Here is a 22,090-nt window from a genome sequence, read left to right on the forward strand (position 1 = left end):
GCCAAATCGTAATGAGGTTTTGCCGTCCATCCACGCCCTCCTCAAGGGGCACAGCCAGTGCCAAGTGAGTTTGGCACAGTTCTCGGCAGTAGAGGGTGGACGACCTGCTCAGAGCTTGCGGGAAACCTCTCTGGGCTTTCCTGGTTCTTTCATAGGCCGTCACCAGGGTTGTCCACAGAGGCGGGGGAAGAGTGTGCATCACGGGGGAAAATCTTGGGCAAGAGAGGAAGGCCATGGCTTCCTTGGGCTTCTGCATTTATTATTATTATTATTATTATTATTATTATTATTATTATTATTATTATTATTACCCCACCCATCTGGCTGGGCTTCCCCAGCCACTCTGGGTGGCTTCCAACAAAATATTAAAATACAGTAATGCATCAAATATTAAAATCTTCCCTAAACAGGGCTGCTAGGACTTGCTGATCAGAAGGTCGGTGGTTCAAATCCCCGCGACGGGTTGAGCTCCCGTTGCTCGGTCCCTGCTCCTGCCAACCTAGCAGTTCAAAAGCATGTCAAAGTGCAAATAGATAAATAGGTACCGCTCCGGCGGGAAGGTAAACAGCGTTTCCGTGCGCTTCTCTGGTTCGCCAGAAGCGGCTTAGTCATGCTGGCCACATGACCCGGAAGCTGTACGCCGGCTCCCTCGGCCAATAAAGCGAGATGAGCGCCGCAACCCCAGAGTCGGTCACGACTGGACCTAATGGTCAGGGGTCCCTTTACCTTTACCTTTAATGCACCAAACATTAAAAGCTTCCCTAAACAGGGCTCCCTTCAGATGTCTCATTCAAGGTCAGAAGCAGCCATTTGTGGAACGGGGAAGTTCTGCTTAATTGAAGGTTACCAGATTTTTTCCCAATGAATCTGGGGACACTTTTCAACTTCAGTTGATTTTGTATGGGGACTGATTTGTAAATCTGGGGACTGTCCCCAGGAAACGAGGACGTCTGGTAACCTTAGCTTAATCCTCCTCTCCAGGATCACCTCCCCCCCCCCCCGGACGTCTTTGTTGTGAACTTCTCAAGGAAGTGCCAAAGTTTTGTGGTGGTTGGCAGCAGGTGCTGGGTGTGGTGAGGGCAAAGCCTCTGCTTTGCATGCCTTCACATTTCCACTTGAAATGTGGGTCTCTGGTCTGATGAGCTCTGGCTGATGGTCAGCGTAGACTCGGGTGGCTTTAAAGGGTGACTGGGAGGAAGAGGCTACTAGCCCCAATGGCTGGGATCTGCAGCATAGTGCTGGTGGTCAGCAAAAGAGGTTTAAAGACTCAGGGAAAATCTTTAAAAATGTCGGATAAACACTGACAATTGGGGAACACTGGCCTACGAGCACTCCAATTGGAGAACAGCCTTTACCAAAGGTGTTATGGCTTTGAAGACACTCAAACTCATAGGAGAGCCAGTGTGGTATAGCGGTTAGAGAACTGGACTAAGACCTGTTAGACCAGGCTTCCTCAACCTCGGCCCTCCAGATGTTTTTGGCCTACAACTCCCATGATCCCTAGCTAGCAGGACCAGTGGTCAGGGATGATGGGAATTGTAGTCTCAAAAACATCTAGTCTCAAAAACATGGAAGATGATCTTACTTGGCTAGGAGGGATCGCAGAAGAAGAAGAAGAAGAAGAAGAAGAAGAAGAAGAAGAAGAAGAAGAAGAAGCAGCTCTGAAGTCTCTGCAGTCAGAGTCAGCGATGCATCCGACCGCCAGTTGCTGGAAGCCGCTGGAGGGTAGAGTTCCTCTCATGGCTAGGTCCTTACTTGTGGGCTCCCCACTGGGGCATCTGGTTGGTCAGGGTGAGAACAGAAGGCTGGATCCAGCAGCCAGGCTCTTCTTAGGATCTTATGACTGGCCTTTCCCTGACCTGATGCCTTCCAGGTGTTTTTTGGACGACAACTTCCATCAGCCTCAATGGAATTTTGCATTTCTTCAAACAAAATGCATGCCACTTAATTTTAAGCAACGGGCTGTGCGCAACTGAGTCCTACTCAGAGTAGGCCCATCGAAATTAACAGGCCCAAGTTAGCCATGCCCATTAACTTCAATGGGTCTACTCATTGCGTAGCAAACCCATTTCCTCTAAGCCAGGCTTCCTCAAACTCTGCCCTCCAGATGTTTTTGGCCTACAACTCCCATGATCCTTAACTAGCAGGACCAGTAGTCAGGGATGATGGGAACTCTAGTCTCAAAACATCTGGAGGGGTGAGTTTGAGGAAGCCTGCTCTAAGCCAGCCTTTCTCAAGCTGTGGATCCCCAGATGTTGTTGAACTACAACTCCCACCACCCCTAGCTAGCAAGGCCAGAGCTCAGGGATGATGGGAGTTGTAGTCCAACAACATCTGGGGACCCACAAGTTGAGAACCGCTGCGTTGCAAAGAATATAAAACATACCCTGAAGCTGTCAATAAGAATCAAAGTTAAAGGAGCTTGAAAAAAAAGCTAAGCACATAAATTATTCGCTGGGGAAAGGACCGATTAAAAGACGTCAACTCCTATGCATCTGCCTAGGCAGAAAAGATTTTAGCAAAAAGAATATGGTGAAGATCAATGGGCAGGGAGTTCCGAAGTGCAGGAGCTGTTACACTAAAAAAATAAGGAGAGAGAGCTACGATTCATACAGTTGTGGTGTCCTAGGAGTTGTAATCCAAAACTTCTGAAGGGCACCAGTTTGGGGAAGGCTGGGGTAGGGCGTAATTGGTATTGAGGGTTTTTTTTTGGGGGGGGAGATCTGTTGTGGGGATGCCAAGGAACCTGAGAACCAGTGCGAAGCGATAGCAAGAATGTAAGAGGGACTTGGCTTCAGACCCCTGCTCACTCAGGTGTAAGTTTGGCTCAGTCGCCGTGGCACCACAGGCTCATTGTGAAGAAGATAATATTAGCCCAGGCACGCCAAGCTCTGAGCTGCTCAGAGGAAGAAAAGTTGGGAGTTAACTTTTCCAGCCAAAAGGAGAGAACAAAAAGCAGCCTTAGGAATCTCCAAGGCAAGGGAGAAGGAGCTGTATTGAGAAGGTGGGGCCCTTCTGCCCATTTTACAGCTATTACTGAGGCAGCCCATTAAAGCAATTTCAAAATGCCTGTGAAGCCAGGAATAATGGGCCGCCGCTCAATGACAGAGGTCCTGCCTTGCATGCCAAAGGTCCCTGGTCTGTTTGAGGGCCCTCCCTGCCTGAAACTCCGCAGGGATGCTGCCAGCCAGTGTAAACAATGTTGAGCTAGAGAGACCAATGGTCTGGTTCAGTACAAGTCAGCTTCCTAGGATCCAGACAGACCAGGAGAAGAGGCCAGAGGTAAAATATAGTCACAAACAAAGGAGAGTTTGCTGTCCACCCCGAACACAAGTGTTTCTTGCCAGAAGCGTTTCTGGCAAGAGATTTTGAGGAAAAGCCACAAAGGAACTTGATTCACAATTGCTAGTTCCTTGTTGCCTCCCCCCCCACTCTAAATTGTGAGGTGAAAGCCCAAATATCACCGCCCCCTGCTCAGGCAGCTGCTTCTCTAAAGAAGTTAGACAGGATGCAACAGAAGGAAATAAATGGGTGGGAAATGGGCACTGTGGTAAACAGGGAGTTGCACCCCGGGGTGAGGGCACCCTGGATCTGCTAATGCTCTGTGAGCGCTAACAAAACTTTGCAGGACTTTGCAGTACCCAGTATCGCTGCAGAAAGCCACAGAGCTCTAAGGCTGACTATACACAGATGTAAAAAAAACCCCCAAAACCGCTGTCAAAATGCCTAAAAAAAAAAAAGTTGTAAAATATATGTGGAATTTGCCATTGGCTCATCAGCGCCATCTAGTGTCACATTTGTAAAAAGGTAAAGGTAAAGGGACCCCTGACCATTAGGTCCAGTCGTGACCGACTCTGGGGTTCTGGCGCTCATCTTGCTTTACTGGCCGAGGGAGCCGGCGTACAGCTTCCAGGTCATGTGGCCAGCATGACTAAGCCGCTTCTGGCGAACCAGAGAAGCGCACGGAAACGCCGTTTACCTTCCCGCCGGAGCGGTACCTATTTATCTACTTGCACTGGTGTGCCTTTGAACTGCTAGGTTGGCAGGAGCTGGGACCGAGCAATGGGAGCTCACCCCGTCGCGGGGATTCGAACCGCCGACCTTCTGATCGGCAAGTCCTAGGCTCTGTGGTTTAACCCACAGCGCCACCCGCGTCCCTGTCACATTTGTACAATGCACTTAAAACGCACTTGTATTTGCAGCTGAGTCCTAAAAGAGGATTGGACAAATTGATGGAGGGAGGACTATAAATGACTGCTAGCTATAACTGCTATGCCCTGCTGCCACAGCTGGAGGCAGCTATGCTTCTGAATGGAAGATGCAGGAGAAGAGTGGGTTTTGGTTCTCAAATCCTCCTTGTACTTTGGGTTACACTTTGGGGCTAATGTGCGAACAGGGTGCTGGACTAAGGGGGCCACTGGCTTGACCCAGCTGAAGGCTCTGCTCATGTTCTTATGTAAAGGTGTCTTCTTCTTTGGCGATCACTTGTAGCCGAGTAAAATTGTCTTCCATAAACACAGTTTTAAAAATGAGTCCATAAGTGACTGTGGATCCACATGTCCTTCCACAGTGGGGACAGAGGTTTCCGGGCAGGAGTTGATCACGGTGAGGGTTTGCCAAGCGTGCCTTCTTCTTAGCATGTTTCTCCCTTGGGTTCTGAGTTCGAGTGTCTTCAAAACCCATAACACCATTGGTAAAGGCTGTTCTCCAACTGGAGTACTCGCAGGCCAGTGTTTCCCAGTTGTCGGTGTTTATACTACATTTTTTAATATTTGCCTTGAGGCAGTCTTTAAACCTCTTTTGTTGACTACCAGCCTTACGCTTTCCATTTTAAAGTTCAGAATAGAGTTGTTGCTTTGGAAGAAGGTAACAGGCATGGACTGCTTAGTTACCATGAGGCACATTAAAACATCAGTCGCCTCCTCTATCCTGCTCCCTTCCACCTTCTGCACCAAAAAAACTTTAAGGCACTATTTTTTGTTGGGTTTGGCTTTCATCGTGCTCTATCCCACCCAAAGCAGGTCAGCTTTAAGTTCTGCAAAAGTGGAAGTTAAAATGCACAAGTTATTTTTTTTAAAGTATGCATGAATTATTCCCTTAGGTCCAGGCAAGAACAATGGTTCCTCTAAGTCCAAAGGACTAACCTGGTTCCTGGAACTGGAAGTTTGACCTGTCCTCTTAGGTCAGCAAAGCAACGTATGTTAGAGCAGGCCATTTAAAAACAACGGGATGTTTCAAAAAGGTTAAGAGGCTCTTATGACGCGAAAGGTTGCACTCTGCATTTTAGTTGGTCCAAATACAGGTTCAGTATTTTCATGTTCTGTGGCTCCTGAGACTTTCTTCCTTTCTTTCGAAAACCGTATCGCCGGTGCCAGAAGTCATTAGTCTGTTTTTCTCTTAAATTGTTTCAACACAAGACAGTTGAGCGTTTTCCTGTCGCAAGAACAATGTTGGGCCTTGAGCCTTCACAAACAAGTTCTTGGCACTGAACCTTCAACCTGTTCCTCACCTCGGGTCTCCTCAGTCTTTGGAGGAGCTATCACTGTTGCTCTTTTGCATTCCTCAGTCGGCTGAAGTTTCTTCCTTAAAGGCAGGGACGCAGGTGGCGCTGTGGTCTAAAGAACTGAGCCTCCTGGGTTTGCCGATCAGAAGGTCAGCCAACCTAGCAATTCGAAAGCACACCAGTGCAAATAGATAAATAGGTACCGCTGTGGCAGGAAGGTAAACAGCATTTCCGTGTGCTCTGGCTTTCATCACAGTGTCCCGTTGTGCCAGAAGTGGTTTAGTCCTGCTGGCCACATGACCCAGAAAGCTGTCTGTGGACAAATGCCGGCTCCCTCAGCCTGAAGGTCAGCGGTTTGAATCCCTGTGACAGGGTGAGCTCCTGTTGCTCTGTCCCAGCTCCTGCCAACCTAGCAGTTTGAAAGCACACCAGTGCAAGTAGATAAATAGGTACAGCTGCAGCGGGAAGGTAAATGGCATTTCCATGTGCTCTGGTTTCTGTCACGGTGTTTTGTTGTGCCATAAGCAGTTTAGTCCTGCTGGCCACATGATCCGGAAAACTGTGGACAAATCCCTCCATCGGCCTAAAAGCAACCCCATAGTCGCCTTTGACAGGAGTTCTTTACCTTTTTTTACCTTCGTCCTTAAAGAGCCTCTGCATTTGATGCTGGTGAGATTTCGTCGCTTGTGTTCTTTGCGAGGGAAAGAAGGATGCATTTTTTTAAAAATGAGAAGAGCCAAGAGGGGCCCATTGATTCCATCCTCACCTGGGCCAACCAGATGCCCCCAAGGGAAGCCCACAAGCAGAACTCTGCCCACTTGGGAGTCCCAGTAACTGGGATTTACAGGTAGACTTCCCCTGGATAGGGAGGCTCCATCTGTTCCCCATAGCAGTAGATCAGGGGTCAGCAACCTTTTTTCAGCCGTGGGCCGGTCCACCATCCCTCGGACCATGTGGTGGGCTGGACTATATTTTTTGGGGGGGAGGGGGAAATGAACAAATTCCTATACCCCACAAATAACCCAGAGATGCATTTTAAATAAAAGCACACATTCTACTCATGTAACAACACGCTGATTCCTGGACGGTCCGTGGGCTGGATTGAGAAGGCGATTGGGCCGCATCTGGCCCTCGGGCCTTAGGTTGCCTACCCCTGCAGTAGATCACAGAATTGTAGAGTTGGCAGGGACCCTGAGGACCATCTAGTCCAACCCCCTGCAAGGTAGGAATATGCCGCTGTCCCAAGCAGGGATTGAACCTGCCACCTTGGCTCTAACCAGCTGAGCTTTCCAGTGCTGTAGATATGTTTAAGAATTTCAGAAGAGCCAGGCTGTGGGTAGATCAGGCCAAATGTCCACCTCAGCATCTTGTCCTCTCTTTGGCTAACCTGATGCCTCTTCTGCAAGCAGGAACCTGAGCACGGGAGCAGACTCTGCCCTCCTGTGGCTTCCAGCAACCGGGATTCAGGAGCCTTGCTGCCTCCAACTGCAACTATCATAGCAGCCGGTTGCCAGAAACAGCAGGAAGGAAGAGCCCTCTTGTGCCCAGGTCCTGCTAGCCAGTTTCCCAGAGACACCCAGTGCACCCCTGTGGGAATAGGATTCTGGACCGAGATCATACCTTCCAACATTTCTCCGATGAAAATAGGGATGTCCTAAGGAAACGGCGTTTCCGTGCACTGCTCTGGTTCGCCAGAAGCGGCTTAGTCATGCTGGCCACATGACCCGGAAGCCGTCTGCGGACAAACGCCGGCTCCCTCGACCTATAGAGTGAGATGAGCGTGCAACTCCAGAGTCGTCTGTGACTGGAGCTAACGGTCAGGGATCTCTTTACCTTTAGGAAAGGCAGGACATTCTGGGATCAAATCAGAAACCGGGATGGCTTATGTCAATCCAGGATTGACCCTGGACACTTGGAGAGTCTGCTAGATGGACCATGGGCCTGATCCAGCAAGCTACTTACTGTTCTTAAGCCCCTGTTCTTGGCCCACATCCACAGCAGAGGCAGCCGGCAGGGTTGGCCCACCCATGAGGTTGTTGGGATACTGCCAGGGAGACAAAGGCCACCATGCCTCCACGTCGATTCCGGACGATCCATCGATCTCCCGTAGATACAGTATCAGTCAATTAGCGACACAAGGCTCAGAAACATCTGTCCACAGATGGACAGAGGTGACCTGCTTCAGGTGGCGAGATCCCCAGGGGCAGCAGACCCGGCCGACAAGGAATGTATCACCCGCTGCTGCAGTGGCAGGACAGCAGCAACTGTGGTGAGCTCCCTGGAGGCCAGATCTAGCGCCTCCTCAGCACACACACCCATGCCACTTCTACAGCGGCCTCTTGGCACCACTGGTCTCCTCCCACCCTTGTTCCTGATGGAGATCTTTGCGCCTCAGGTGCCCAAATGTCTTGGGCCAGCCCTGGCAGCCGAGGCTTCTTCATGCTCCTTGTGCACTACCTGTGCAACGGGGTCCCAGGGCAAGGCCAGGGTGCTGCGGTTGCTGCTGCCAGTTGAGCATGCTAGGCTTTCTTGGGAAACCCCTCTGCCTGGTGCTTTCCTTCTCTCCTACCCCCTCTGACCGGCATCTACCTGGTGGCTTTTGGCTGAGCTGCTGGCTGGCTGGGCCCCTGCCAAGGCTCCATGCGTCTCTCGTAAGAACATTTGCTGGTATCGCTTGCGCTCAGCGGGAGTAATCCCAGAGAATTAGCTACAGCCCAGAGGCTTATCCTTAAAGCTTGCTGCTGCTGTTACAGGCTGCAGCGGTGTTTGGAGTCAGTTGTGGCGATGAAGTTGTGGACTGGGCAGGTTGCAGTGGGCTGCCGTAAGATCCTGCCTGTCCAAGCCCTGTTTGAACAGTAGCCCGATGAAAAGCCAGGTTCGCCATCCAGCCCACGTGCGACGGAGGCAACGGGCGGAGAAAATAGGTTGTGAGCCGTAGGTCACCCAGCCATGCATTAAAAGGACAACAAACAATACCAGCAACACGAAGACCAGTCTACTAGATAGCGCTGCAATTCTTATTCATGGTGCCGGAGTAGTAAGTGAAGAACAACGTAGGACAGTGATCCTGGATAATCTGACTGTTTCGACTTCTTAGGGGAAGATGGCGCCGGCAGTAAATCTCCTGTGAGCCTCAACAGAGTGAGTAGGAGCTTTTTACAGAATAATAACAATAATACAGAAAGACACTCAGAAAAAATCAAAGCTTAGCCTGATAAAGAATCCGGGAGCTACCAGGATTTCGCTGGAATCTTCTTCAGCACAACTACAAACGAATTCAAATATAAAACAATGACCTGTGTACATTATATAAACTTCACACATTACAACTTACTACTTCAGCACCATGAACGCCTAAAAAAGTTTTACCGCTTAGCCCGCAGGACAGCATCTATTACTTTGTTTCAACCATAGACTTATTATACTTCTACGGACTTTCAAAGATTGACAGACGTGTGTTCATTTGCTTTCAAATATATTAGAGAATTCACAAGTGTACACATTTTGATTTTTGTTGTACTAAATCATGTATATTATGCAATAAGAATTGCAGTGCTATCTAGTAAACTGGTCTTTTTGTTGCTTGTATTGTTTTGCTAAGTTTGCAACACGGGTTTGTTGTTCTGTATTGGTGACGCATTAAAAGGAGGCAGAGTTGCTATGAAGGTTGTTAAGGGACAGTAAAGGCAGTAAACTGCACTCCTAGCTACTGCCAATGAAACTGTGCCTCCTTTTAATGGATGGATAAGGAACCTGTGTGGTCCTCCAGAGTTGCTGTACTACAACTCCCATCCTCCCTGACCACTGGCCATGCTGAGTGCGATTGATGGGAGCTGGAAGTTTAGCAATATCTGGAGGGCCAGCGGTTCCCCATCTCTGAAGTAGACCATCGCTTGCTTTTACTGCCCCTGGTTTCCTGCGTCACAATTCTGTGTTGTCACAGTTGGAAAACCCAGCTCTTGGTTGAGTTTTCATACTTGCTCTTCTTCTCTCTCTTTTTTTTTAAAAAAAAATTATTACTTTTCCAACAATTTAAACACTGCAAAAAAAGAACGATACAAAAAGAAAAAAGAACTATACAATACAATACAAAAACACTACATAACACTGATACAATAAACTAACAAAACAAAACAAAAACAGTTTAAAACACATCAAACAATTTCAATATCTTATCTTTCATTCACTTATTTCCACGACCTCCTCACACCTCCCTTTTTGTATTCCACTTCTGTTAATTGTTTCAGCAATTCCTTTCCATCTTCCCTGTTTTCTATCCTATAATTATCTTAACATATTCTAACCTTATTTTTTCCTTTAATACTCTATTAATCTATTTATACTTAATTCCTTATAACATTTCTACTAAAGCCATACAACTTCATTCCCACATTTTTCTAACATACTTGCTCTTCTTCTCTACCCCCCCCAATTTACGCAGTAACCCAAACTACCTCTGGTGCATAGCCCACGGACACTGCCTGCTGGTCTTCAACGTGCCCCTGCCTTCTGCCACCGAGGACAACGTCACTATGAGAGTGCTGCTTTTTGCCTTCCTGATTGAAGCGTCCCTCTCCTCTTTGGTTCCAGGTAAGTGAGTTTGGAGCGAAGCCAATTGGCCCATCCCCGCGTGCAAGAACTGCACCGCTCTGAGCACTTTGGGGGTCTTCCTAAGGAACTTCGGAAGGTCGCAGGTTCAGTCCCTGCATGGGACAGCTGCATATTCCTGCCTTGCCGGGGGTTGGACTAGATGATCCTTGAGGTCCCTTCCAACGCTACAATTCTACGATAAATGCTTGCTCACTTCCAGCCTGGCAGCCGTTCCCCCACCCAGCTCTTTGGCTGAGCAGCGAGTGAAGTCAAGCAGCCATTTGTAAACACTCAGGTGAGGAGGAAAGATGTCAACACCAGGCAGAGCTTTGGAAGAGGACATTTTTAAAGTGCCGGCGACTGAGTGCTGCTGTTATAAGAATATTGTTTTTAATACTAGGCCACACATAGGCATGTCTGTTATTGGCGCATAGTAATTTCGTTATGAGTGGTTAGCTCTCTGCCTTCATCCGGACAGATTAAGCTAAGGGATTAGTCCTTCTCTCACAAATTGTATGGGGGGAGGGGAAATTATTTGGAACACCCAGGGGGTTAAAATGCACCTGGGAAGAACTGGAGAGGCCCATCTTACTGGCACAGCAGCCCAGCAATCAGCTGGTTCCTGCAATCAAGACCATGTGCAAAGCAGACAGACAGCAGCCGCTGACTGAGAAAACAGTTGTGAGCAATTCTTGTGAGCATGCCAGGCTACACACGCCGCACATTTAAAGCGCATGACTTTTCTCACCGCAAAGAATTCCGGGAACTGTAGTTTACTCACGACAGGGCTACGGCACTCAGTCACCTTAAAAAACTACAGTTCCCAGGATTCTATGAGGAACTAGGTTGTGCGCTTTAAATGTGTGGTGTGCACACAGCCCCTCTTGATCTGTGGTGCAGAGCTCCTGAGGACGAATGTGGACTCCGCCTGCAGTCTTTACGCAAGCCCTGGAGGTGACAGGGTGCCTTATGGTCTCCAGTCACCCTCGTCTTCTTTCCTCCCAATTGCAGAGAAGGAGAAGAACCCCCGGTTCTGGCGAGAGCAGGCCCAGGAGACACTGCGGAGGGCTCTGAGCTTGCAGGAGCTCAACACGAATGTGGCCAAGAATGTCATCCTCTTCCTCGGGGACGGTGAGATCTGGGGCACGGAGCGGTGGAAGTCTGTGGGATGGGAAAGGGGGCAATAGAGGGGTTCAGACACAAAGGAGGAGGGCAGGACTTGAAGTCTCGCCAGACTGCTGCTCCCTGTTAGACCCAGATATATTTCCTCTATTGTAGGGAATACACCCCTCCACATACTTGTTGCTGGAGTCTGTATACGTGAAGGAGCGTCTCCACCCCCATCGTTCAACCCAGACACTGAGGTCCAGCTCCGAGGGCCTTCTGGTGTTTCCCTCACTGCAAGAAGTGAAGCTACAGGGAACCAGGCAGAGGGCCTTCTCGGTGGTGGCTCCTGCCCTAGATACCAAACTGATAAACAACAAATTGACTTTTAGAAGACATCTGAAGGCTTCAGCGAGGTTTTTAACAGGGGGTGTTTTAAATATTTTGTTGGCAACCCAGTCAGATGGGCAGCATATCAATAATAAAATTATTATTATTATTATTATTATTATTATTATTATTATTATTATTATTGCTATAATCAAATATCATCCATTCCCCCCCCCAAGGTTACTTTCATAAATGTGTTCCCCTTTATGCAAGCTTTCCCCTCAAATAGGCTTCTTTGGGTTTTGGCGCACACAGTGTTTGCTTGGAGAAGCGCATTTCAAAATTCTGAAAAGTTCAAATGTGGAAGGATAAATCTCCTTCGGTTCACATTTTGTTCAGGAAAGTGTGAGCTGGGTTGTGCCTCCTCGCCCTGATCCCTAGTTCTTCCCTTTTATTCTTACATGAATCATGGGAATGGAAAGCTTGAGTCAGCTTTTTTTGCTCTCCCTGTCCCTGTTTGGGGCCAGATTGCCTGTTATTATCTGGCACTGGGTGGAACAGGGACTTTCCCCACAGGTCACAGTTGGCACAGGGGTGAATCCATCCAGCCTGGTTTTCCTGAATTTCTCATTTTTTCATTCTGCCTGGTTCTGAGTTCAGCCCTCCACATTTCCACATCAGTTTTACATCTACAGTCTCCCTTCCTCCCTGATACGCACTTTTTTTGCAAAGCAGTTTCTGTTGGGATACTGCCGGGGATACGGGGGCATCAGGCAGGCCCCCAGCTGGCTCCGGACGGTCTCCAGTGGAACAGCATCAGTCAGCGACATGAGCCTCAGATACGTTTAGAGACCCGTGCACGCTCTGTCAGCAGAGTGTGTAAATCTCCACAACGGAAGAGGCGAACAGAGAGATGGGCAAGCATAACGTACAGCATTTTATTCAGCATAGCTCAGGAACAAAGGAAAACATGTCTGCTTGCCTTCGTGTCCAGCAAAAACAAAACAAAGCAGCAATATAGCAAAAGCAAAATACAACGGAAGTTCCCAGCAGACTGTGCTGGGAGTAAACAGGCATGTGATACACAAACGTCATGCCTGTACCCTTTTAAGTTGGAATGGAACTACATCCTAACATCCTCCCCCCTTCCATGTAACCTGTAGTACATCTGGTTCAACCCAATTGCAACCTCTGTACCTAAATCTTAAGTTGTTCTCTGTTAACAACCTTAGGCAACAGATCTGCAGGAATTTCGTTTCCTGGCATGTAGGACACCTGAATGAGTCCCTTCTGAATACACTCTCCTGCACGATGTAACTATATAGCCTAACAGTTTCCACTAATGTAATGCCCTTTCGATATGTTGCTTTTCACCTATTATATGTGTTTATATGCACGCTTAACATTCCGGTGTATTAATTTCCACACACATTTCAGGGAACTGGGGAACTGCATTGCAAAATTCAGAAAGGTGCGAATTCCCAAGGTCAGCTGGGTTTTGGTTGAGTGCAGTTCCACCAAGTGCGGGTATTAGGCAGGTTCACCTTTACATGCCAACTAGATGTAAAGGCCTTTCCCAGATTTTCTCACGTGTGGTTCTTTTGACTGTAGGCATGGGAGTCCCCACAGTGACAGCAGCTCGCATCCTGAAGGGGCAGCTGAGCAACAACAATGGGGAAGAGACAGTCCTGGAAATGGACCGGTTTCCCTTTGTGGCTTTGTCCAAGGTAAGGAGACCTCTTCAGCCCTGCCTCTACTCCCATTCTCTTCTTTAATGGGCATCACAAAGGCTGTGGTCCTTCTTTACTTGGGGTGAAGATAAGACAGAAGGTCTGCTACCCTGTGATTATTTTTTAATAAAATAAAACCCCCTTTCTTTAAAACATGTGGAGCCTCGCCCTTCGATTCCAGCAAACGTATGTGGAAACTCGTAGTTAACAGATTCATGCACGCATAATCTCTGCGCGTTTACTCAGAGGTACATCCCGTCATCGACTTCTGATGTTCAAGTTGTTTTAAGTACTGTTCTTTCAAGCTGCCAAAATGGCAACGCCCACTGCTTGAGAGTGAACAAACCTCGAGGTTTATGAAACAGCACCAAAATATCTTCTTCTTCTTTGGCGATCCCTTGTAGCCGAGTAAGATTGTCTTCCATGAACACGGTCTTAACAGTGAGTCTGTAAGTGACTGTGGAGGCCAATTCTGGATCCACACATCCTTCCACAGAGGAGACACTGGTTTTCGGGCAGGAGTTGATCATGGTGAGGGTTTGCCAAGCGTGCTTTCCTCTTGGCACGTTTCTCCTTTTCATCCTGAGTTCAGGTGTCTTCAAAGCCCATGACACCTTTGGTAAAGGCTGTTCTCCAACTGGAGCGCTCGCAGGCCAGTGTTTCCCCATTGTCGGTGTTTATACTACATTTTAAAGATTTGCCTTGAGAGTCTTTAAACCTCTTTTGTTGACCACCAGCATTACGCTTTCCATTTTTAAGTTTGGACTAGAGCAGTTGCTTTGGAAGGTGATAATCAGGCATCCACACAACATGACCAGTCCAACAAAGTTGATGCTGAAGAACCATTGCTTCAACACTGGTGATTTTTGCATTAGTTCGCCTGTCTTCCCAAGTGATGTGTACAATTTTTTGGAGCCACCATTGACGGACTATTTCAAGGAGTCAGAGATGGCGTTTGTAAGTGGTCCATGTTTCACAAGCATACAGTAAGGTTGGTAGTACAATAGCTTTGCAAACAAGCATTTTGGTTTCCCTGCGAATGTCGCAGTCCTCAAACACTCTGCACTGCAACTGGGAGAAAGCTGCACTCGCCGAGCTCAGGCGATGCTGGATTTCGGCACCAAAATATATTAAATGGTGGAAGGAAACACCCGAAGCATCCCAGTGAAGAATGGTAGTGCTCTGTGGTCATGGAACGCTGACCAACTTCTGCAGGAAATCTAGGAACAAAAACAAGACCCTTGGTCCATCTAGCCCAGCCATGCCTACACTGACTGGCAGAAGCTCTCTCCAAGGTTTCAAGCAGAGAGCCTTTGCCCAGTCCTGCCTGTTGGGGACTGAACCTGGGAAATGCAAAGCAGTTGCTCCATCACTGAGGAGGGTGCCAGGTGGTCTGAGGCTGATTTAAATGATCAAGCCGGTCCTTTAAGAGGGGCTGTGATGCCAAGAGACATACTGATGGGGATATTGTAAAACAAAATTCACAGTGCTTGCTGAGCCTGGGTGTAGCCTAAATCCAGTGCCCAGGCTGGCAAACTTGTACGCAGAGCAGATTCACGTGGCAAGAGCAGTGTGGGGCATTCTCCCCTTGCCCCATTTCTAGGGATGTAGGGACGCAGGTGGCGCTGTGGGTTAAACCACAGAGCCTAGGACTTGCCGATCAGAAGGTCGGCGGTTCGAATCCCCGCGACGGGGTGAACTCCCGTTGCTCAGCCCCTGCTCCTGCCAACCTAGCAGTTCAAAAGCACATCAAAGTGCAAGTAGATAAATAGGTACCACTCTGGCGGGAAGGTAAACGGTGTTTCCGTGCGCTGCTCTGGTTCGCCAGAAGCGGCTTAGTCATGCTGGCCACATGACCCGGAAGCTGTACGCCGGCTCCCTCGGCCAACAAAGCGAGATGAGCGCCGCAACCCCAGAGTCGGTCACGACTGGACCTAACGGTCAGGGGTCCCTTTACCTTTACCTTTGAAGGAGGCAGCAATTTCCTTTTTTTCTGAAGTTGTTTTTATTAAGTTCTCCAAAATTTCACACATAATAAAAACTCCCTCCCCTGACTTCCCAGCTCCTTTTCCATGGTGTTTCTATTTTTCTCCCTCTGAACCTTAACAAAACTACTATAACATTTAACCCCTCCTGTTGCTCATAGTTCAAATCCTGCTCACGGGTCCAGCCCCTGGACAGCTCCCCCCCCCAACGACGTCTGGAAGCTGACCCTTTACAGAGCAAGGGCAACTCCTTGATTGCCTCCCTGTGACAAAAACAAACATAGCACATTCCTCCCAGCCCCAGCTTGGAATTTGGCAACGCAAGGCACCTTCTGTTTTGGCCCGTCTTGTGGCGGATGCATTCACATGTTTGGTAGACCACCCCTTGTGCCCTGGCGGGGTGACTCTGGGTCAACCGGCCACGAGTTCTTCTTCCCTGCGCCGATGCTATTCCAGCCTCTTCTTATGGTCTTAATGGGATTCTCAAGTAATTTGTGAGCATTAAAGAAGAAAACAAGGTAGGCATATAACCCCTGCCAGTCAGTGCAGGCAATACTGAGCTAGATTGGGCAGAGGTGCTGATCCATCAGCTTCCTAGAGTAAGCTACAGCACCAGTGCCAGCAGCTAGAAGCAGGCAAGCTGTTTGTGTGCTCCCCTAAAACACGCTTCTTAGGGAGAGAGCCCTGTGGATCACAACAGGACCTACAGTGGTACCTCGGGTTAAGTACTTAATTCGTTCTGGAGGTCCGTTCTTAACCTGCAACTGTTCTTAACCTGAAGCACCACTTTAGCTAATGGGGCCTCCTGCTGCCGCCGCACCGCCGGAGCACGATTTCTGTTCTTATCCTGAAGCAAAGTTCTTAACCTGAAGCACTATTTCTGGGTTAGCGGAGTGTGTAACCTGAAGCATCTGTAAGCTGAAGTGTATGTAACCCGAGGTACCACTGTACTTCTGAGCGAGTGTGCCCAGGATCTCACAACTGGGCCCTTTTCACAGCCCCCCGCTAAGGGACCGTCCCAACCGCCTGCAGCAAGGAGCCCCTTCAGCGAATTTGTGGGCTGCATCAAGAAAACATTCTGTTTGCACAGACCCAGAGTCAATATGTTTTCCTGGACGAACGCTGCGTTCCAGTGTTCTGAGAGGCCGAACAGCATTCTTCCTCCCAGACTCAAGAAACTCTGTTTATTCCCCCCCGATCATCACCAGTTATCTTCATGTTCTTATTCAGGAAGCTGAATAAGAAAGATGCTCCGTCCGGTCAACTTGTTTTTGTCATCCCCTGCCTGCTCTGGGCCAAGTGGGGGAAAGTCCAAACTTCATATGGGCAGGCCTCCAAGGGATACCGTATTTTTTGCTCTGTAAGACTCACTTTTTCCCTCCTAAAAAGTAAGGGGAAATGTGTGTGCGTCTTATGGAGCGAATGCAGGCTGCGCAGCTATCCCAGAAGCCAGAACAGCAAGAGGGATTGCTGCTTTCACTGTGCAGCGATCCCTCTTGCTGTTCTGGCTTCTGAGATTCAGAATATTTCCTCCCACCCACTTTCCTTTCCCTTTCTGTCACCAACTTTCCCTCCTCCATCTCTCCCCTCTCACCCTTCTCTCCATCTCCCCAGGCTGTCAGGGGAACGATGTGCATTGCTGCTGCCACAAAGGACTATACTGATTGCTTGCAGAGGGATTTTGAAATTAGGCCGGGGCCACATAAAACTAGGTCAATGTGCCACAGGTCTCCTGCACTGCGCTGCTCACCCCACTTCACTCCGGAGCCCCAAAAAGGGGTTTCCTCATGAGTAGGGGAGGCGCTCTTGGTGCCCAGGCTTCTCCACCTGGGATTTCTAGCGGACCCCCACCTTCGCCGCAGCGGGAAGACCCAATTTCCACGGAGCCCGTTCCTCCGATCGGAGGAACTCCGCCATTCATCGTTGGCGCTAACCCGGAAGTCTCTGCGCTACGACATTTTTAACTGGGCTGCCGCCAGTGTGAGGACTAAGGCAACAAACATCCGACCTGCATTCTATTCAATTGTTTTTTTTGGTCTTTTCTCCTAACAAATTGGTCCTTTCCCCTCTATTTGACAGTAGCATAGCTTTCAACTTTTCCCTTTTCTTGTGAGGAATCCTATTTGGAATAAGGGAATTTCCCTTTAAAAAAGGGAAACGTTGACAGCTATGGACAGTAGTCACGCTGGGTATTTTTCAAAAAATGTTTTAGTGAGTTATAATGTATGTTTAACTCATGTGTAATGTTTTATTATGCTTTTATATATGTTGGAAGCCGCCCAGAGTGGCTGGGGCAACCCAGTCAGATGGGCAGGGTACAAACAAACAAACATAATTATTAAATCTATATGTTTAATTCTATTTATGTTTAATTGTTTTTTTAATGAGTGCTTTCTCCCCACCTCGATGTTTTAGCTGTCTCTACTTTTTAGCTGTCAGCCAACTTGAGTTCCTGTCAGGGAAAAAGCCAGGATATAAATGATAATAATAATAATAATAATAATAATAATAATAATAATAATAATAATTGTGACAGAAGCGCCAGGGGGCAACTGCTGCTGCCAGCGATGGGGCTGATCCTGCCTCAGAGCCTTATTTCAGGCTTTCTCTCAGGGATCAGCTCACAGCTTGGGCAGCGGTGGCAGGAGAAATATATGGGGGGAGGAGAGAAACTCATCCTTTCCACAATCTGCTCTACCATGTTCAAACTCTTTATTATTATTATTATTTCATTAGGTAACAATTACACGCTGCTTGATTTTAGGCCCTCCTCAAAGCAGTTGGAAGGATAAACTCATCCATAAGAAAAACCAACAACGATCATTTAAAGCTTTTGAAAAGTTAAAATAACGATCGACTGAAAAAACAGATTAAAACTTGCGTCAACTTTCTAAACGTCTGGGTGGGCTCATCCAAACAAAAATGTTTTTAGCAAGCGCCAAAAAGAGCACAGGAAAGGCACCCGCTTGATATCAAGGGGCAGGGAGTTCCAAAGTGCAATTTTTTTACTTTACATTTTTACAAATGTGGAACGGGTATTATGTGCCCCCTGTAAAGGTAAAGGGACCCCTGACCATTAGGTCCAGTCGTGGCCGACTCTGGGGTTGCGGTGCTCATCTCGCTCTATAGGCCGAGGGAGCTGGTGTACAGCTTCCGGGTCATGTGTCCAGCATGACTAAGCCGCTTCTGGCGAACCAGAGCAGCGCACGGAAACACCGTTTACCTTCCTGCCAGAGTGGTACCTATTTATCTACTTGCACTTCGTGCTTTCAAACTGCCCTTCTGCCATTGCTCCCCGCAGACATACAACACCAACGCCCAGGTCCCAGATAGCGCTGGCACAGCCACGGCTTACCTGTGTGGGGTGAAGGCCAATGAGGGGACGCTGGGGGTCAGCGCGGCTGTGACGAGGTCCCAGTGCAACACCACGGCGGGGAACGAGGTGACCTCTATCCTCAAATGGGCGAAGGCGGCAGGTGAGTGGGACAATGTGTCCAAAATCAGGGGTGTCCAGTGGCTCCTTCCAACAGATAACTTTTACTGCCAGAGTTGGGTGAAAAGGTATTTATTTATTTTAAAGCCACTTGCTGTTTGGAAGCAACCTTGTTTGTGTGCCCTCTGAATGCAAAAGTAAAAAGTTACTGGTGCTTTCCTGGGGGCAGGGATATAGCTCAGGGACAGAGCCTCTGTTTTGCATGCAGAAGGTTGTAGGTTCAATCTCGGGGGGCTAGATTCCCAGAGAGCAGCAGCTTGTCAATGTCAGAGAAACTGATCCAGATGACTCAGTGGCCTGACTTGATCCAAGGCAGATTCCTATGTTCCCAGACTCTCCAAGTCTGGGATTTTCCAGGGATTTTCCAGGGACAGTCCAGGATTTACAGAAGCCGCCCCAGTTTCTAATTTGATCCTGGAATGTCCCACTTTTCCTTAGGACGTCCCTATTTTCATCAGAGAAATGTTGGTGGGTATGGAGTTACACGACCCCCAAGCCAAGGAGATAAGTAACTATACAGTGGTACCTTGGAAGTCGAATGGAATGCGTTCCGGAAGTCCGTTTGACTTCCAAAATGTTCGGAAACAAAGGCATGGCTTCTGATTGGCTGCAGGAAGCTCCTGCAGCCAATTGGAAGCCGCGTCAGATGTTCGGGTTCCAAAGAACGTTCACAAACTGGAACACTCACGTGTTTGGGAGCTAAAACGTTTGAGTTGCAAGGCGTTCGTCAACCAAGGTACGATTGTACAACCTTCAGAAGACAGCCCTTTATAGGCAAGTTTTTTTAATGTTTAAAGTTTTATCATGTTTTTATATATGTTGGAAGCCTCTCAGAGTGGCTGGGGCAACCCATTTAGACGGATGACGTATAAATATTATTGTTATTACGGCATAAAGGTAAAGGGACCCCTGACCATTAGGTCCAGTCGTGGCCGACTCTGGGGTTGCGGTGCTCATCTCGCTTTACTGGCCGAGGGAGCCGGCATACAGCTTCTGGGTCATGTGGCCAGCATGACTAAGCTGCTTCTGGCAAACCAGAGCAGTGCATGGAAGCGCCATTTACTTTCTCGCTGGAGTGGTACCTATTTATCTACTTGCACTTTGACGTGCTTTTGAACTGCTAGGTTGGCAGGAGCAGGGACCGAGCAACGGGAGCTGACCCCTTCACGGGGATTCGAATTGCCGACCTTCTGATCGGCAAGTCCTAGGCTCTGTGGTTTAACCCACAGCGCCGCCCGTATCCCTATTACGGCACAGGATGTCCCTATTTCGATCGGAGAAATGTTGGAGGTTATGTGTTCCTGTTTAAGCAAGCCCTTCCTTCTGAACCATGAGGAGTAAAATTTTGATTTTTTTTTTAAAGCAAGGACCATTGCCCAGTAGGAGGAGGGGCACAGTCCACAGTCTACATAAAGAGGCCTGGAAGATCACATCTGGTGATCTAAGGCTTCCCCACCCCTGTTGACATCCTAATAATAAATTTGGTTTATTACTCACCCTTCACCCTAAGGCCCCAGGGCAGGTCATAACAATTCAAAATGCAGCAGCTTTGAAACACATTGCAAGAGTAAAGCTCGCTGGTTGATAAGGCATTTTGAAAATCGTGGGCTTTGAGAGATAAATGCTTGCTTATTATTCCGTTAACAGCACAATCAAGAGCAAGTACCTCCAAATTAAATGTGGCTTATTCCCAAGGGTACAGAAGATGGCAGCTTAGGCTTCGCTGTTATCTGCGCTTTTAAGACAAGGCCTGGCTTTTATCAATACTTTTTAAAAAATCCATTTGTTCAATATGGGGCTTCAGTGAAAAGGTGCTGGAATTTTCCACTTTTCTCCCCAAATGGGGGAATCATTTTTATTTGTGGGTCTTTCCAGATCCAGAGCTGAACGTTGGGTTTTGGTCTCATTCTTGTGTGAAAATAGGTGGGCTTTTTTTTAACCGCCAAGCAAAAGTTTCCTTTTAAAACTTCACTGACTAACAGATCGCAGATAGCTTTCTGGAAGGGTGTCAGAATACTTTAACCACAATAACTGCATTGTCCGGGACAAGAGCTGGACTTGAGACTGGTTTGATATGCAAGCAAAACAGAATCTTCGTGTCCAAGTTTTCGCAGCATTGGAGAGAAGGGCTGTATTAAAAGCCCAGTGGCAAAGCACATCAATTTGCACATGGAAGGTACCTGGTTTAATCCCTAAAATTGCTTGATAGGCCTGGAAACGGCTATCTGGTTGCTACTAGCAGGTGACGCTGTGGGTTAAACCACAGAGCCTAGGGCTTGCCGATCAGAAGGTCGGCAGTTCGAATCCCCGCGACGGGGTGAGCTCCCGTTGCTCGGTCCCTGCTCCTGCCAACCTAGCAGTTTGAAAGCACGTCAAAGTGCAAGTAGATAAATAGGTATCACTCCAGCGGGAAGGTAAACTGCGTTTCCGTGTGCTGCTCTGGTTCTCCAGAAGCGGCTTAGTCCTGCTGGCCACATGACCCGGAAGCTGTATGCCAGCTCCCTCGGCCAATAAAGCGAGATGAGCACCGCAACCCCAGAGTCGGCCACGACTGGACCTAATGGTCAGGGGTCCTTTACTTTAACCAGGATGGCTAAGCTTTGCCTTTGTGGTTGGAGGCAGCCGTGCTTCCAAATACCAGTTTCTGCTGGAAGCCACAGGAGGGGAGAGGGCTTTTGTGCTCAGTTGGGTCCTGTTTGTTGGTTTCTCCTTGGGGCATCTGGGTGACCCCTCTGGGATCAGCACACTGGACTACATGAGCCATTGGCCAGATCCAGCAGCCAGGCTCCCCATTCATTCTTAACAGGAAGAAGCATCTCCACCCCCATTGTTCTGCCCGGACACTGAGGTCCAGTGCCGAGGGCCTTCTGGCAGTTCCCCCAACAGGGAACCAGGCAGAGGGCCTTCTCGGTAGTGGCACCCACCCTGTGGAACGCCCTCCCACCAGATGTCAAAGAGAAAAACAACTACCAGACTTTCAGAAGACATCTGAAGGCAGCCCTCTTTAGGGAAGCTTTTAATGTTTAATAGGTTATTGTATTTTAATATTCTGTTGGGAGCCACCCAGAGTGGCTGGGGAAACCCAGCCAGATGGGCGGGATATAAATAATAAATTATTATTGTTGTTGTTTAATCGTTTAGTCGTGTCCGACTCTTCGTGACCCCATGGCCCAGAGCACGCCAGGCCCTCCTGTCTTCCACTGCCTCCCGCAGTTTGGTCAAACTCATGCTGGTAGCTTCGAGAACACTGTCCAACCATCTCGTCCTCTGCCGTCCCCTTCTCCTTGTGTCCTCCATCTTTCCCAACATCAGGGTCTTTTCCAGGGAGTCTTCTCTTCTCATGAGGTGGCCAAAG

The 22,090-nt window shown here is 48.4% G+C and overlaps 1 protein-coding gene across 1 annotated transcript in view; it reads left to right on the forward strand.

The window, feature by feature from the left end:
- ALPL (alkaline phosphatase, biomineralization associated) overlaps nt 1–22,090 on the forward strand; it is a 59,654-nt gene that overhangs the window by 12,022 nt on the left and 25,542 nt on the right. The window contains exons 2-5 of the mRNA XM_053401182.1: nt 9,945–10,093; nt 11,105–11,224; nt 13,139–13,254; nt 18,544–18,718. Coding sequence (XP_053257157.1) covers nt 10,036–10,093; nt 11,105–11,224; nt 13,139–13,254; nt 18,544–18,718 — 469 coding nt within the window. The 5' untranslated portion in view covers nt 9,945–10,035. The remainder of the gene's footprint in view (nt 1–9,944; nt 10,094–11,104; nt 11,225–13,138; nt 13,255–18,543; nt 18,719–22,090) is intronic.

The sequence above is a fragment of the Podarcis raffonei genome, chromosome 8, assembly GCF_027172205.1.
Source record: "Podarcis raffonei isolate rPodRaf1 chromosome 8, rPodRaf1.pri, whole genome shotgun sequence".
In the NCBI taxonomy this organism is placed as follows: Eukaryota; Metazoa; Chordata; class Lepidosauria; order Squamata; family Lacertidae; genus Podarcis; species Podarcis raffonei.